Source organism: Nannobrachium achirus (genome assembly GCF_963921795.1).
Source record: "Nannobrachium achirus genome assembly, chromosome: 23".
Lineage (NCBI taxonomy): Eukaryota > Metazoa > Chordata > Actinopteri > Myctophiformes > Myctophidae > Nannobrachium > Nannobrachium achirus.
The window spans coordinates 17,922,447-17,938,013 of NC_137830.1; the positions used below are offsets into that span (position 1 = coordinate 17,922,447).

A 15,567-nucleotide genomic window follows, 5' to 3' on the forward strand; every position below is an offset into this window, starting at 1 on the left:
CATCATCGTCGTGCTGTTGAATATTAGGATTACGATGAAAAACACAGTAAAGTGAGTAGTGGTTGGACAGAGGATAAACGGACAGCATGCGTGGAGTCATTCAAAGTCAGTCAAAACGCAGATCTATTCACACCGCAAAAGTCCTGAGTCTTAATTTAAATGAAAACTCAGGATTTCACTGTGTGCACTAGCAACACCAACTCACAGCAACGGTCAAACCAACTACAGTACCACTGGCGATGCAACGGTGCTCCGCAACCATTCAATGAAACGACAGACCCAGCAAGCAGGACTCGAAGAACAAAACAAGCTAGTGAATTAGTACAATACCGTAAAAAATGCTCAGAATCCTTGTCAATCCATTTCTAACATCGAAAGGGTGCAAACGGCACCTGCTTGTGTGGTCTTGCTGTGGTACCCTTTCTTGCTTCTTTTTTTTATTCTTGATTTATCTGAACTGACTATGGACACTTATTTTTGGCCCTGCACTGTTGGGTTGTGTTGGTTGAATTGAGTACTTTTGCTGTGTTGATATGGCGGTGAGATACTTGTGTTGCACTGACTAGTATTGACTGTTATGATCACTTTTGTTTGGCACTGATTTGTTAAGTTGTGCTTTGAGTATTGCTTTTTTGTGTGTGACATGTCACACACAAAGGGTTAGGGTTATGTATATATTCTTTTTTTGTGACAGCTTTTTCGACACTTTGTTTATATTCTTCTTTTTATTGTGCCTTGCTTTTTTTGACTGTACACAACAATAGTCTTCTTACTTCTTTGTAACTTGTAACCTTTAACTGCTCTGCTGCCTCTGGGCAACAGAATGGAATAATAAAGGTATCTTTCTACCTGGTTCCGTTTGAGAGCCGTTTGCACCCTCTCAGAGTTAAATGAACCCACAGGATTTACTATGTAACAACACAGGAGTCGTATGGCGGCATGCAAATTTGGCACCACTCCAAAACCACACACCGATATGAGAAGTTTTATGACAGATAAAACTCCACACAGAAAAAGGGCACAGCAGCGCCCTCTTGCAGCCAACTTACATCCTTCCAGTACTTTAGCTTTATGTCCACCGTGAGGCGCCATATCACAGCGAAGGAATATTGAGGAGAGGTTGGGTGTTAGTTGACAGGGAGTGGATAGCATGTAACGGGTCAAACGGAGGCCCTTTCAACTACTCGGGGCATTTGGTTGCGTTTCGACTGCCTAAACATAGGCACTATAAGGGATCTGCATACAGTATGGTTGCACAAAGTATGTTTATTTCTCTGTCTACATTCAAGCATCTATTTAAGGAAATAAAAAGAGCATTATTCCCCAACTAAAACAGAAGCATACAAATGAGCCACTGTTAGTTTTCAGGGGTAAACAAAACAATAACTTTGGATCCGTCACAAATTATTAAAATCTTTTCTTTTGTTATGATCAGAACAGTTTGGAGGGAGGGTGAAAGTGGTACGTTTATTTGGCACCTTTTTAAAATGAATTATATAAAATGGATACAATAAAATGATTTGATTATTTGTCACCTTTAAAAGGCCACTGTTCAATTGAATTTGACTGTCCAGGGAAGTTGCAATCAATGCCCGAGAAGTAGTTGAAGACATATTAGTTTGACCCAGGAAATGTATATCATACAGTATGCGTATAGGTAGATAGAAATGTACATATCATACAGTATGCGTATAGCCTAGGTAGATAGAAAGTTGCTCGTGTGATTTCATCAAGAATACCACCACCATGCAATGCTAAAAACGCAGGGCAATTCATGGAAAATACAAATATAGAAAATATATTAACCATAGAAACATACTAGCTTGATTTACACAAAGGCTGTCTCGAAGTCATGACTTTTTCGAAGGATAAAAAAGATTTATTTTGCGAATGCTTAAAACTTTAGACCAGCCAGTGTGTAACTCAAGCCTCGCGTGGGGGTCAATTCAACATGAATTCAATCAAAATGTGTATGGAAAAAAATGATTAGCAAAAATAGAACGCCTGTTCTCAGTTATGCTTCAATTCTTCATGAGATCAAAGGTAGGGTAAGTGATATTCTTTTGGTTTAAACAAACTTTATTGTTAAAACATTCTAGTTACATTTTTCATATATAAATGTTGGCGTTTTTGTTAACGTATTGTTGTATGTGTCTCTCAGAATAGTTATATTTCTCTCGATTTGATATGCAAAATGGCCAATATAAATATTATATGTCGTCACTGTCAGGCAGAAAACTCATATCTCCAAGTTTCAAACTGGTAGGTTTTTCACCCCCATTTTTTCACCAAGTAAAGCCCTCATCATACAAGGCTGTCGCACAAATGTAGTGAAAACAGCCAATCTACAAGCACACAACGCCTCGTTGTGTGCTTGTAGATCAGCTGTTTTCACTATAGTTTAGTTCATTTAAAAAATGATAAATACAAAACGAACGGTCTTGGACATACAGGGTTTCCGCCCGACAACGACAATATATAAAAAAGTTGAAGCTCTTCATTCAGATTGCTACTGTATATTGTTTGTATCATAACCCCATATCTCTCCAGCTCTTTAATAAACAGAAAATACATTTTCAGTGGAGAGTACCCGTTTATCAGCTTACAGTGCGCCAGTTCCACCTCTCTCCTGACTGGCCATGAAGGCCATGGCCGTCGTTGCCCCTCAGTTTGGCCTTGTGCCCCTCAAACCAATGGCATGACCTGAGGCCACAGTGGCCTTAATGCACCAAACTGACTGTACCACTTTCTCCTCTGTCTCTTTCTGGTCAATATGTAGACAGTAGACACCGGTGTCTCTTTCTTGTCATGTAGACACCAGTGTCTTTTGTTGAGAATCTTAACTCCCCCGAGTCCCCATCTTTAAACCACTCCAGTGACTCTGATTGGTGCAGGGCTGAGCATGGATCAGATTGTAAATGCCATCATGTATCTATTTCACTGCAGATTAGGTGATCATCCCTAACCCTTAAATTTAACAAATTCTTTCAATGGCCTAAAATCTTGTTTTATTTGATGGCCTTCCTGCCCTGGCATTTGGCTTTAGTTTTGTGCCCTCAAAAAATGGACAACACCAAAGGCCAAAGGCCAAGTGGCCTTGCCCCTAAAATGACGAAATTCCAGGCCTGATTAGCAAAAATTACTAATTAGAATATAAACCTATGTAATGCTTTAACAAAAGAAAATCACTTACTCCCCCCTTTAATACATTTGAACACAAAACATCAAATGTTGTTTTAATTTCTTCTGTTCAAATTGAATTGAGCCTCAGTGTAATGGTCGAGTATAATCAGACTGAATGTGACGCTGATCACTAATGGTTGTGTCTTACGGTCCAGAGGCACCTCCAGTGCTGAGGTCAGGTGACACAGGAGAGTTAACAGCGCCGCCCCGGCTCCCGGCGCCCACTTCCTCTTCCTGTCCATGCTGGGCTGTGTCACGCCAACAGTCCTCCCTCCAGGTTCAGTGCCTAAGGTTCCCGCTACGCGCGCACGACACGGAGGACGCTAGGACCGATATTTGTGCGTTAGCATCCAGGCCCCACACGCAGCTGTTGAGAGACAGAAAGATAGATACCTTTATTATCCCAAGGGGGGAAATCAGTCGCCCGGAGGCAGCACAGCAGTTTAAGGTTATTTACAAAGTGACAGAGAAGTATGAAAAGTAAAAATTGTACAGTACACAGTAAAAGAGCAAGGTACACCAAAGAAAGGGAACGAAGAATATATACATTAACTCATTTGATGCGCACAAGGTGTCAACGCGTCAATCTCTTTGATGTCTACGTGTGCCCATCGGCGCGTTTGATGCGTTGTACTGTACAGTAAACTATACTGTACTGTAGCTACTGTAATTGGCTACCGCGGTGATGAAACAAACTCCATTTCCCCAAATGCATCACTGGAATGGATCACACGTGACCAGGAAGTGCTGTCTGCCTCATTCACTGCCCTGTAAAGCTGCTGCACAAATATCCAGTTTTCTCCGGATCTTTTCTTTTTTTTTCTTTTCACGTTCAAACCGCGGCCTTCCCTACTGGCCGTTACAGAAACACTGTGGCGCAGGATTGTTAAAAAACGGTCCTGACTGAAAGAAAAGATTTTCGCAAAATAAACAGGACATGCTTGGATTACATTTACTCTGATTACTTTTTCCGCCAGGACCTCGAAGGTAGGCAAAATGGCGGGTTGCCATGGGCACCAGCAAATTAACCCTTGCATTCATTGTGGAGTGTCAAAAACAGTCAATGCTCATAAGTGCAACAGCCATACTTAAAAAAGCAAATAGCAATACTTAAGCACAACTATCAATACAGTGCCAAGTCAGTGCTACAAGCATCTGACCGCCATGTAAATCGGCTATTTTCAAATAGCTATGGTATAAAATAGGGCTGAAGTGGTTTATGTACGTTTTATAATATTATAATGTATATCTGCAATGCAACTAGTAAGTGAAGTTTTCAAATCAATGTAGTGGAGTAAAAGTACAATATTTGGATCCGAGATGTAGTGGAGAAGAAGCAAAAGTATTGGAAATTGGAAATACTCAAGTAAAGTACAGATACCTCAAAATTGTACTTAAGTACAGTACACAAGTAAAAGCAATTAGTTACTTTACACTTCTGCATCTCTTGTATGTGCGTGCGACAGAGCCTGTAAACACAGACACGTGAGACACGTGAGACACGCACGCACGCACGCACGCACGCACGCACGCACGCACGCACGCACGCACGCACGCACTCACTCACTCACTCACTCACGCACTCACTCACTCACGCACTAACTCACTCACACACTACACACACTCACACACTACACACACACACACACACAGTTCTGCCACTCATACACATGCATACTGCATGCAATAGTACGTAGTCTTCAATGTGCCATATGGGACAAATTGCACGTGTGCACCCCGGGAGAGATGGCTTCTGTCGTTTGGCACCACAACAGTGCAGACCACGGGAGACAGATTCATAAGTACACTCACCACACGCTTATTGTTTACATGTACATGTGTAAAATTATGTTGTGTAGTGGGGCGTGTGTGTGTGTGTGTGTGTGTGTGTGCTGTGTGTGTGTGTGTGTGTGCGTGTGCATGTGTGTGCGTGTGCGCGTGTGCGTGTGTGTGTGTGTGCGTGTGCTTCCTTAATTATATTTTTGCACTAAAGAGCCACCAGGAGAACAATATCACTGGAGTTACAGTAAATGAACTGCAGATGATTTGACAGTGTGAGCTTGTGTGTTCATCGGTGATGATTTCTAGACAGACTAACCCATTAAGACAGGGGTCTTCAACGTTTTCAGGCCAAGGACCCCTTAGCTGAGAGAGAGATGAAGCAGGGACCCCCATAACCTGTTCATAGATTCCATATAGTTTCATTGTTTGACAGCACAATCATCAGAGTATTTTGGATTCATGTCAATTTGTGGGTCCCTACCCACAGTTTGAGAACCACTGCAGTGAGTACAGTACAATCACTTAATCAGAATTAGATAAAAAGCTGGAGGTGAAGCACAATGCTGCAGGTAAATGCCTTAATGCTTTTCATTATTAATGACGCTCACTGCACACATAAGCTCTGACACACCACACACACATATGCACATCCTACACAGTGTTCAGAAGGGGGAGTGTGTTCGTGAATACACACAAATTATATAAATACCACCAGGGACGTGCTGGCCATTGGGAAAAGCGGGACAACTCCCGAACGGCCGGTTCATTCTCGGGCCGGTCCAGGCCGGGCCATTAGGAAAAAATTAAACTGTTTGCACAAAAGTAAAAATTAAACTGTTTGCACAAAAGTAGTGAAAACAGCAGATCTACAAGCACACAACGCCTCGCGGTGTGCTTGTAGATCGGCTGTTTTCACTAGTTTAAATCATTTTTTAAATGATAAATACAAAACAAACGGTTTTGGACATACAAGGTTTCCACCCGACAACAACGAAATATAGGCCTAATTCATGTAATTGGCCCACTGGCTTGTCACTTGTCATGATCTGAAATGGCAAATCTTTGAGTAGCAGCAGCGCTATAGAGAGATCTCTCTATAGCGCGCAATGAGGGCCTCTCCAACTCTTTTTCCCGGGCTGAATCAGGGGCCCGGCACGTCCCTGAATACCACACGCACGCACACAGTCAGATTGCATCTAGCAAAGCTAGTTAGTCGATATAACCCCAGGACAGGGCCAATTACACTGGCATGTCCAATTGGTTGTTACTCTCTGTCGAGAGAGAGAGAGAGAGAGAGAGAGAGAGAGAGAGAGAGAGAGAGAGAGATTGAGATTCATTATCAGAGAAGGAGGATGATGAGGTAGAGATAGAGAGGAAGAGAGACAGATGGGGAGAGAGAGAGGATAGAGAAATATAGATCCAGGATAATCTCTAAACTTGAGGCTTGTGACGCAGTAAAATCGTAGGTGCCAACTTAACTCCTAGCGTGTAGAAACCACATGGACCCTGGGCTCAGGTGCCTGGCAGCGTGCCGCGGGTTCGAGTCCCAGTCCTGGCGGCCTTTGCTGCGTGTCACTCCCCTAGACCTCTGGGAGATGGAGTCTGTCCCCGTTACAATGCTCTAGACCTCTGGGAGATGGAGTCTGTCCCCGTTACAATGCTCTAGACCTCTGGGAGATGGAGTCTGTCCTGTTACAATGCTCTAGACCTCTGGGAGATGGAGTCTGTCCCCGTTACAATGCTCTAGACCTCTGGGAGATGGAGTCTGTCCCCGTTACAATGCTCTAGACCTCTGGGAGATGGAGTCTGTCCTGTTACAATGCTCTAGACCTCTGGGAGATGGAGTCTGTCCCCGTTACAATGCTCTAGACCTCTGGGATATGGAGTCTGTCCTGTTACAATGCACTAAACCTCTGGGAGATGGAGTCTGTCCCCGTTACAATGCTCTAGACCTCTGGGAGATGGAGTCTGTCCCCATTACAATGCTCTAGACCTCTGGGAGATGGAGTCTGTCCCCATTACAATGCTCTAGACCTCTGGGATATGGAGTATGTCCTGTTACAATGCACTAAACCTCTGGGAGATGGAGTCTGTCCCCGTTACAATGCTCTAGACCTCTGGGAGATGGAGTCTGTCCCCATTACAATGCTCTAGACCTCTGGGAGATGGAGTCTGTCCTGTTACAATGCTCTAGACCTCTGGGAGATGGAGTCTGTCCCCGTTACAATGCTCTAGACCTCTGGGAGATGGAGTCTGTCCCCATTACAATGCTCTAGACCTCTGGGAGATGGAGTCTGTCCTGTTACAATGCTCTAGACCTCTGGGAGATGGAGTCTGTCCCCGTTACAATGCTCTAGACCTCTGGGAGATGGAGTCTGTCCCCGTTACAATGCTCTAGACCTCTGGGATATGGAGTCTGTCCCCGTTACAATGCTCTAGACCGGGGGTCAGCAACCCGCGGCTCTAGAGCCACATGCGGCTCTTTAGCGCCACCCTAGTCAGAAATGTATGAAAATGGGAAAAGATTTGTTTCCGCAAAGTAAAGCCCTGCTTCATCATACAAGACTGACGCACAAAAGTAGTGAAAACAGCAGATCTACAAGCACACAACGCTTCGCGGTGCGAGGCGTTGTGTGCTTGTAGATCGTCTGTTTTCACTAGTTTAGTTCATTTTTTAAATGATAAATACAAAACGAAGTTTTGGACATACAAGGTTTCCACCCGACAACAACGATATATAAGGCTTTTATAATTCTTTTGCGGCTCCAGACAGATTTGTTTTGGGGCTTTTTTGGTCCAATATGGCTCTTTCAACATTTTGGGTTGCCGACCCCTGCTCTAGACCTCTGGGAGACACCTACCATCAGCTCACAGTACTTACAGCACGACTTGCCGCTCCCAAGCCATGCTACTCAGATGCTGAAGAGAAGTTGAGCTGGCTTTTTTAAGCGCTCCAATGAAGATGATCAATGTTTTGTTTGTTTCATCATTTCCACTCCCTTTCCTCTCTCCCCACAAATCCTGCTTTGTTCCGTGAGAGGAAGAAGCAGGAAGTCTCAACGTTAGTCATTAAAGTATGTCCCCTATGGACAGAGCAGCCAGGCACGGCACACACAGACATCAAAGGGGGCTTGAGCCCCTGCCCTTTTTAGTAAGGGGATTTTATAAGATATTTGACCAATCTGCGAAGTAAATCGTTACCAAGAAATTTCTTCACCAATGTGTTTCTGAAGGTGTGTAATAATATGTACTAAAAGGTTGAAATTCAACTCCCGGGGGAAACCTCATAAAAAAACTGATTTGTGTTTGTGTCCCATTAATTTACTATACAGGAAAAAATACAAAAATAAATCTGCTTTAAGTAGCATGTGAGGGGTCAAACTAGGGTTTTTTCATGATGCTGAATCCATTGCAAGCATTTGTTTTGCACGAAAAACATTCCTTGGGCTAAAATCGGACCCAGAAAACGATGGTTTAGTGATGAATCATCACTTTTCATCATTTTGTGGGGGCCATTTGTAGCCCATGGAATGTTTTTCGTGCAAACAAATGCTTGCAATGGATTCAGCATCATGAAAAAACCCTAGTTTGACCCCTCACATCTTACTTAAAGCAGATTTATTTTTTGTATTTTTTCCTGTATAGTAAAGTTAATGGGACACAAACACGAATAATTTTTTTATGAGGTTTCCCCCGGGAGTTGAATTTCAACCTTTTAGTACATATTATTACACACCTTTAGAAACACATTGGTGAAGAAATTTCTTGGTAACGATTTACTTTGCAGATTTTCTTATGTTCCACTTACTATTTATCTGTCTGTAAAAAGTGCCCTCTCCAGACCATGAATGCAGTTTTCACTATGGTGAAAGTATAATGCAAATGCTCTCTTTCCATGCCATACCTGAAGGCGGCATTCAAGAGCTGTCAAAACTCTCCTGAACTTGAATGCAGCATCTTATGTTGAAAGAATTGCCCTCTCTGTGTAGAAATCCATGCCATTACGCCACATCTCCAGTATTCACTTGATTATGCTTATAGTTCCGTGTGGTATCAAGTACTGAGAATCTGACCTCAAAAGCTTGGCTATTTTCGATATTTTCACCAAAAGGCCTTTTTAGAAATTTCAACCCTGCCTCAAGTCCCTGAGAGCAGCCATTGTAGATGAGACCTTTCCAGTTAGGCCTCCAGGGTAAACGTGGTTCAAATTAATTCATTTAATGAGTGAAAGCACCTTGATCATTACATTTTATTTACACACAATTGGCTGGATTCTCTGTTTTCTTCCCAAAAGCAGATAATGTACGCCCAATGCACTGTATTTTTGCACCTTATCCCAGCCAGTCAGTCAGTCAGTCAGTCAGTCAGTCAGACAGACAGACAGACAGACAGACAGACAGACAGACAGACAGACAGACAGACAGACAGACAGACAGACAGACAGTCAGACAGACAGACAGACAGACAGACAGACAGACAGACAGACAGACAGACAGACAGACAGACAGACAGACAGACAGACAGACAGACAGACAGACGAGTGTCTTTCTTCCCAGGGTCACATCTCCAGGGAGACAACATTATTAACTGCCTAGGCATAACAAATCAGTAGACCCCGTCCGTCCCTGCCATACGCTGCGATTACATCACACACGTGCACATGCGCACACACACACACACACACGCACGCACGCACGCACGCACGCACGCACGCACGCACGCACGCACGCACGCACACGCTCACACAACATTAACCGCCCCACGCAAATGTCAGCATCTCCATATTTCACTGTCCAGAATGTCACAGAGCATGCATGCTAACTCTCTCCGCCATCCAATCCACACCGAAACTGCTCTGAGACAACTCTGTTGCAACAGAATCGTGATGAATGCCACCAGATCCGCGCGATTGTGCGCTGTGCCACGCACGTTATATTTCAAGCACACGCCATGTCGTCGTTGTCGGGTGGAAACCTGTATGTCCCAAACCGCTTGTTTAGTATTTATCGTTTTAAGAAGGATTTAAACTAGCCCTAACCCACGAGGCGTTGTGTGCTTGTAGATCTGCTGTTTTCACTACTTTTGTGCGACGGCCTTGTACGATGAAGCGGGGCTTTGCTTGGCGAAAAAATTTACAAATCTGAAACTTGAAGATACGAGGTTTCTGCCCGACAGTGACGATACGTATGCTGACGCTAAGAGGGAGAACATAATTTGCCGTGGCGTGTTCTCTCCCAGACGTAAATGACGAGGAAGAAAGAGGATGATGATGAGGATGATGATGATGATGATGATGATGATGATGACATGAAAGCACAGGATGAAGGAGTTGATGCTGGCCAGGAGGACATCTCCTCCTCCCCTCCTCCTCTGACCTCTCCTCTCCTCTCTGACCCAGGCGTCATGGGGTAGGGGCAGGGGTGTCACAAGGGGTAGGAAAGTGGGACTGAGTTACTAGGGCCCAAGGTGGTGGAGGGGCCTTAATTATTTTATACTTTAGCTATTGAAAAATAGCAGATATACAAGCTCGCAGCGCGACACTCGGTGCCGCGCTGTGAGCTTGTAGATCTGCTATTTTTGAAAGGTCGTGAAAATGTGTGCAAATCTGTATTTTTTTTTTTTGAGCGAACATTTGTAATCAAATGTTGCTTCTGGGGGGTCCCTGGAACTCAATATTTTGAGATGGGGTTCCGTGGCCAAATACATACCATTTTGGGGGTCCTTCACATGAAAAGGTTTGAGCTCCACTGACATAGAAACATAGGTTTTTCAAAAAAAAAACTCAGAAGGATTTGAAATATTCAAAGATTTTCATGATTTTTCAAAAATAGCAGATATACAAGCTCGCAGCGCGGCACTCGGTGCCGCGCTGTGAGCTTGTATATCTGCTATTTTTCAATAGTTAAAGCACGGGGGCCCCGCAGTGTAATCCTTGTACCCAGGGCCCAGAATTTGGTGCGACGCCCCTGGGTAGGGGTCAGCATGGGCCTCCAGCAGCCCTGGTCTGCAGACACGTGCACACATACTGTAGAACAGGGGTTCCCAAACTTGTTTGGCTCGGGGCACCCCTATAATTATTTTTTTCATCCGAGGCACATTATTATATTCCTAATTTTCACTCGCAGCACCTTTTCTTTATAGCATATTTTAGCGACTATGTTGCGAGGAAAGCGAGATAATAGCCATTTTGGTTAGAACTGACTGAAAATAGCTTTGTTCTTCAAGTTTAAAATTATACTAAAATATATTTTTAAATGTCCAAATAAATTTCAAATATTATCAAATTATCTCGTGCCCCGTCACCCACTTTGAAAACCCCTGCTGTAGTGTAGAATATCAAAGGGGGCTTGAGCCCCTGCCCTTTTATCCATCTGTAAAAAGTGCCCAACCCAGACCATGAATGCAGTTTTTACTATGGTGAAAGAAATGCAAATGCCCTCTTTCCATACCATACCTGAAGGCAGCATTCAAGACAATTGCCTTGTCCAATTTCTCTTGAACCTGCAGGATCTTATGTTGAAAGAATTGCCCTCTCTGTGTAGAAATCCATGCCGTTACGCCACATCTCCAGTATTGACGTGATTATGCTTAGTTCAGTGTGGTATCACGCACCGAGAATAGCCGACCTCCAAGCTCACAACGCATTGCAGCGCAACGCGCTGTGAGCTTGGAAGTCTGCTATTTTCGATATTTCCACCAAAAGGCCCTTTTAGAAGTTTCAGCCCCTGCCTCTCTAACATTCTCTGCACGTCCCTGCCTGTCTGCCATGTGTCGCTCCACCACCGTTCATCCTCTCTCCCTTGTCTTGCCTGTCTGCATCCGTGAGTCTGCTTTCAATCTCCCTTTGCCTGCTATCTTAAAGCTGCATTGCAATTTGATTTCTGTACTGGCGACGCGGGATTCGAACCCGGGTCGATACCCTCTGCTCTATGTATGTCTGTACAGTCAGCTTTGTGTATTTTTTGTGAAAAGCCAATTCAATTACCATGTGTACATTGAGTACAGGTAGTGTTCTCCTCAAAGTACTACTAGAGTCCTACATCTCATTAGTCCTACTTTGGTTAGGGTAAGGTTTTAGGGTTAGGTTTAGGCATGGTTTTACTGAGGTTAGGGTTAGGGTGTGGGTTAGGTTTAGGCATAGTTTTACTGAGGTTAGGGTTAGGGTTAGGTTTAGGCATAGTATTTTCACCAGGTTAACATTCACTAGATTCGGACTAATGGGATGTAGGAACAATGAAATGTCTGACCAATGCCATGGCACCCTACTACTACAGTAATAAATCAGTAGTACTAATTCCAGGGATAACATAACGCCACAAGTAGCCATTAAGCTGTAATATACTGTACTACAAGATCTCAGTCGCCAAGCTACCAGATATAGGGACCCTCAGCCATGAGACAACCCATCCATCCAACATCATCCATTAAATACAAAGTAGTCACCATAACTAGCCATTGATCTACTTGGTTCGGCAAAAGAGTAAAGGCCCATTCCCAGGCCAGATAACAGATAAAAAAATCTCTTTCTCCTTTCTGTATCTACCATCCACTTTGAATGAAAAAATATCTGGAGAAAGAGATTTTTTTATCTGTTATCTGGCCCAGTGGGAATGGGCCTTAATACTGTACATAAATAAAAAGATGGACATAGATGGGAAGAAGGAAAAATTTGTAGTATATGAAAGACAGAAAGACAGACAGATTGATAGACATGAGGGCCTTAAAGGAGTAGTTCACTCCCAAAATGACTTTTTTTCTATCGATTACTCATGTCATAGAGACTTGAGTTCAATAATATTTGTTTGTATTTGTCGCATTCCTAAGACAAAAATGTGATTATAGTAAATCTACCCCCATTGATTCCGGATGGGGACCCAAATGCATGGCCCTGGATGGAGACCCAAATGCACAGCACTGGATGGGGAAACCATCAGGGTAAATTTACTATAATTACATTTTTGTCTAAGAAATGCGAGGAAAAACCCCAAAAATATTATTGAACTCAAGTCTCCATTGCCGTGAGTAATCCATCGGAAAAAAAAAGTCATTTTGGGGGGGAACTACTCCTTTAAGAGACGGACAGGCCACGCAAAACACAAGGACAAACAGTCACCCAGTGAAGGACACACAAACACACCAAAGGACACTAAAACACTCACTCACACACGGCACGCAGATACATGCAAGGACACGCGCGTGAGTGCACAAATATCGTCAAGGACCGATGCTTATACCAATTACAGCTGAGATGACCAATGGTGCCTCTAGACTGGAGTGAAACCTGAACTCCATTGTGTTATAGTGGTAACTAGAACTGTAAGACAGCACACTCAAAACACGCACTCATTGAGAAAGATGCTGGATAATATGACACAAAGCTCAAACAAATTGGTAAACCTGTTAATAATGACTGTAGGTAACTTTGACCCTTGAGAAGACGACAACTAAGCCTGCAATTTTGAGAAGGGTGACACCTAATATAAGAATGATTGCATCCACACAACTAAAACAAGTCGGGTACCCTGTAATTCACTATAGAGCAGGGGTCTTCAACGTTTTCAGGCCCCTTAGTTGCGAGAGAGATGAAGCAGGGACCCCCCACAACCTGTTCATAGATTCCATATAGTTTCATTGTTTGACAGCACAATCATCGTGTATTTTGGATTCATGTCAATGTGTGTTTTCAGATATTTAACCACTTGAACCATCAATACTTAATAAACTTGACCTTTCACTCTGTACTTAGTCTGCTCTTTTTCCCCTCTACACCAAACCTCCGTAGAAAATAGACAATCTACAAGATCTAGGAGCTTGTAGATCTTCTATTTTTGCTAAAGTTCTCAGAGTATGGACACTAGGGTTCAAATGGTTAATATAAAAAAGATGAAAAATAGGTTGTCTATCACACAAAGATTAGGAGTACTCCCAGTAGTAACTCTGAGGACCCCCTATGGGTCCCGGACCCCCTGTTGAAGACCCTTGCTATAGAGTAACTTAGGCCACAATTTGTCTATATTTTAGAGATATTAAATAAGACAGACAGACAGACATATTCGTTTACTTTTAATCCTACCTCTTCAAAATTAATATACAGCAATACACCAGAATAGTACATTAGTGTCCCAACATAGCAGAGGGGCAGTCATTTCGGAAAGCACAGCTTTAGACCAGCCCTGAAATTATTATTTTTTTATTTTATTTTTTTCTAAAATGTGATAAAGCCACAAAAGCATTTCATAAATATCAGGCTACATTTCACTTAAACGCCAGAGCTTAACTCTGCATGTAAATAAGACTAATTAATGTGAAGAGAAACCTCACATTTTGCAGGTTACATTTCCTCTAAAAGGCTGAATTTCTCAGATCTAGTATTTCTGCATGGCATAACTCTACAAGCTATATCTACAAAACTGTTGGGTCAATCTTCACAACCAATATATCATTTTGTAGCTATGATTCCCAGCTTTCAAATGGAAATGAAAAAAAATGTCAATGACTAGCCCTCAGCTGTGTTCGGTCATTTATTAACACATCGTGTGCGCGTCAATCTCTTTGATCTTTACGAGTGCCCAACGACGCGTTTGACGCGTTGTACAGTAAACTATACTGTACTGTAGCTACTGCACTTGGCTACCGCGGTGATGAAACAACTCCATTTCCCAACATGCAGCGCGCAATTACGTCACCCGGACGTGCTGTGTGGCTCGTTGACTTCCTGTTTACCGGCTGCACAAAAGTGCTGTTTTCTCCGGATTCTCTTCCTTTTTTCATTTTTTTCTCAAAACGGCAGCCTCTTCTACATGCCGTAACACAAACACTGTGGCTTAGAATTGATAAAAAAACGGTCCTGACTGAAAGAAAAGATTTTCGCGAAATAAACAGGACATACTCGGATTACATTTACTCGGATTACTTTTCTCGCCAGTACTCTCGCCGGTAGGTAAAATGACGCGTTGCCATGGGCACCAGCAAATTAAACGTCAGAGATCACGTGGGCATCCGATGTGTTAAAGACACGAAAAAAGTGAAATAGGGTCAAGGGTAGACTATAGTTACAGAGCCTCCCGTACCCTGGGCAACGTGAGAATTCCTTCCCCGACACAGAGAAGGGAACCTCATTACTAATCCATTTAGGTCTAGAATTATTGAACGCTTTAACCAGTGAAAAATAGCAGATATACAAGCTCACAGCGCGGCACCGAGTGCCGCGCTGCGAGCTTGTAGATCTGCTATTTTTGAAAAAAGCCGTGAAAATGTGTGCAAATCTTTGACAATATGCATTTTCAAAGCGAACATTTTATAACTCAAATTTTGCTTCTGGGGGGGTCCCTGGAACTAGATATTTTGAGATGCGGGTCCGTGGCCAAATACATATCATTTTGGGGGTCCTTCACATGAAAAAGGTTTGAGAACCACTGACATAGTAGTCTCTCAAGAACAGACTAACTGAGCTGAAGTGAAAAGGACCTTTTCTTTGACGACGGCTGGCCAGATTGCGGACGTGGAAACATAGGGTTTTTCAAAAAGTCTTAGAAGGATTCAAAGGACACTTATAGAATCGGGTCAAAATGCTAATTTTCAAGTTTTTTCAAAAATAGCAGG

General features: G+C 43.1%; 1 protein-coding gene across 3 annotated transcripts in view; it reads right to left on the reverse strand.

The window, feature by feature from the left end:
• The window catches only part of LOC308309201 (neuronal cell adhesion molecule-like), a gene marked incomplete at its 3' end in the record, with an annotated part of 156,937 nt that overhangs the window by 64,426 nt on the left and 76,944 nt on the right, over window positions 1-15,567 (reverse strand). For 2 of the 3 annotated variants that reach the window (XM_080754697.1, XM_080754698.1), the window contains exon 3: window positions 3,332-3,550. In XM_080754697.1, coding sequence (XP_080610823.1) covers window positions 3,332-3,425 — 94 coding nt within the window. In that variant the 5' untranslated portion in view covers window positions 3,426-3,550. Of the gene's footprint in view, window positions 1-1,049; window positions 1,068-3,331; window positions 3,551-15,567 lie in introns of all 3 variants that reach the window. The other variant, XM_080754696.1, reaches the window with a different exon arrangement.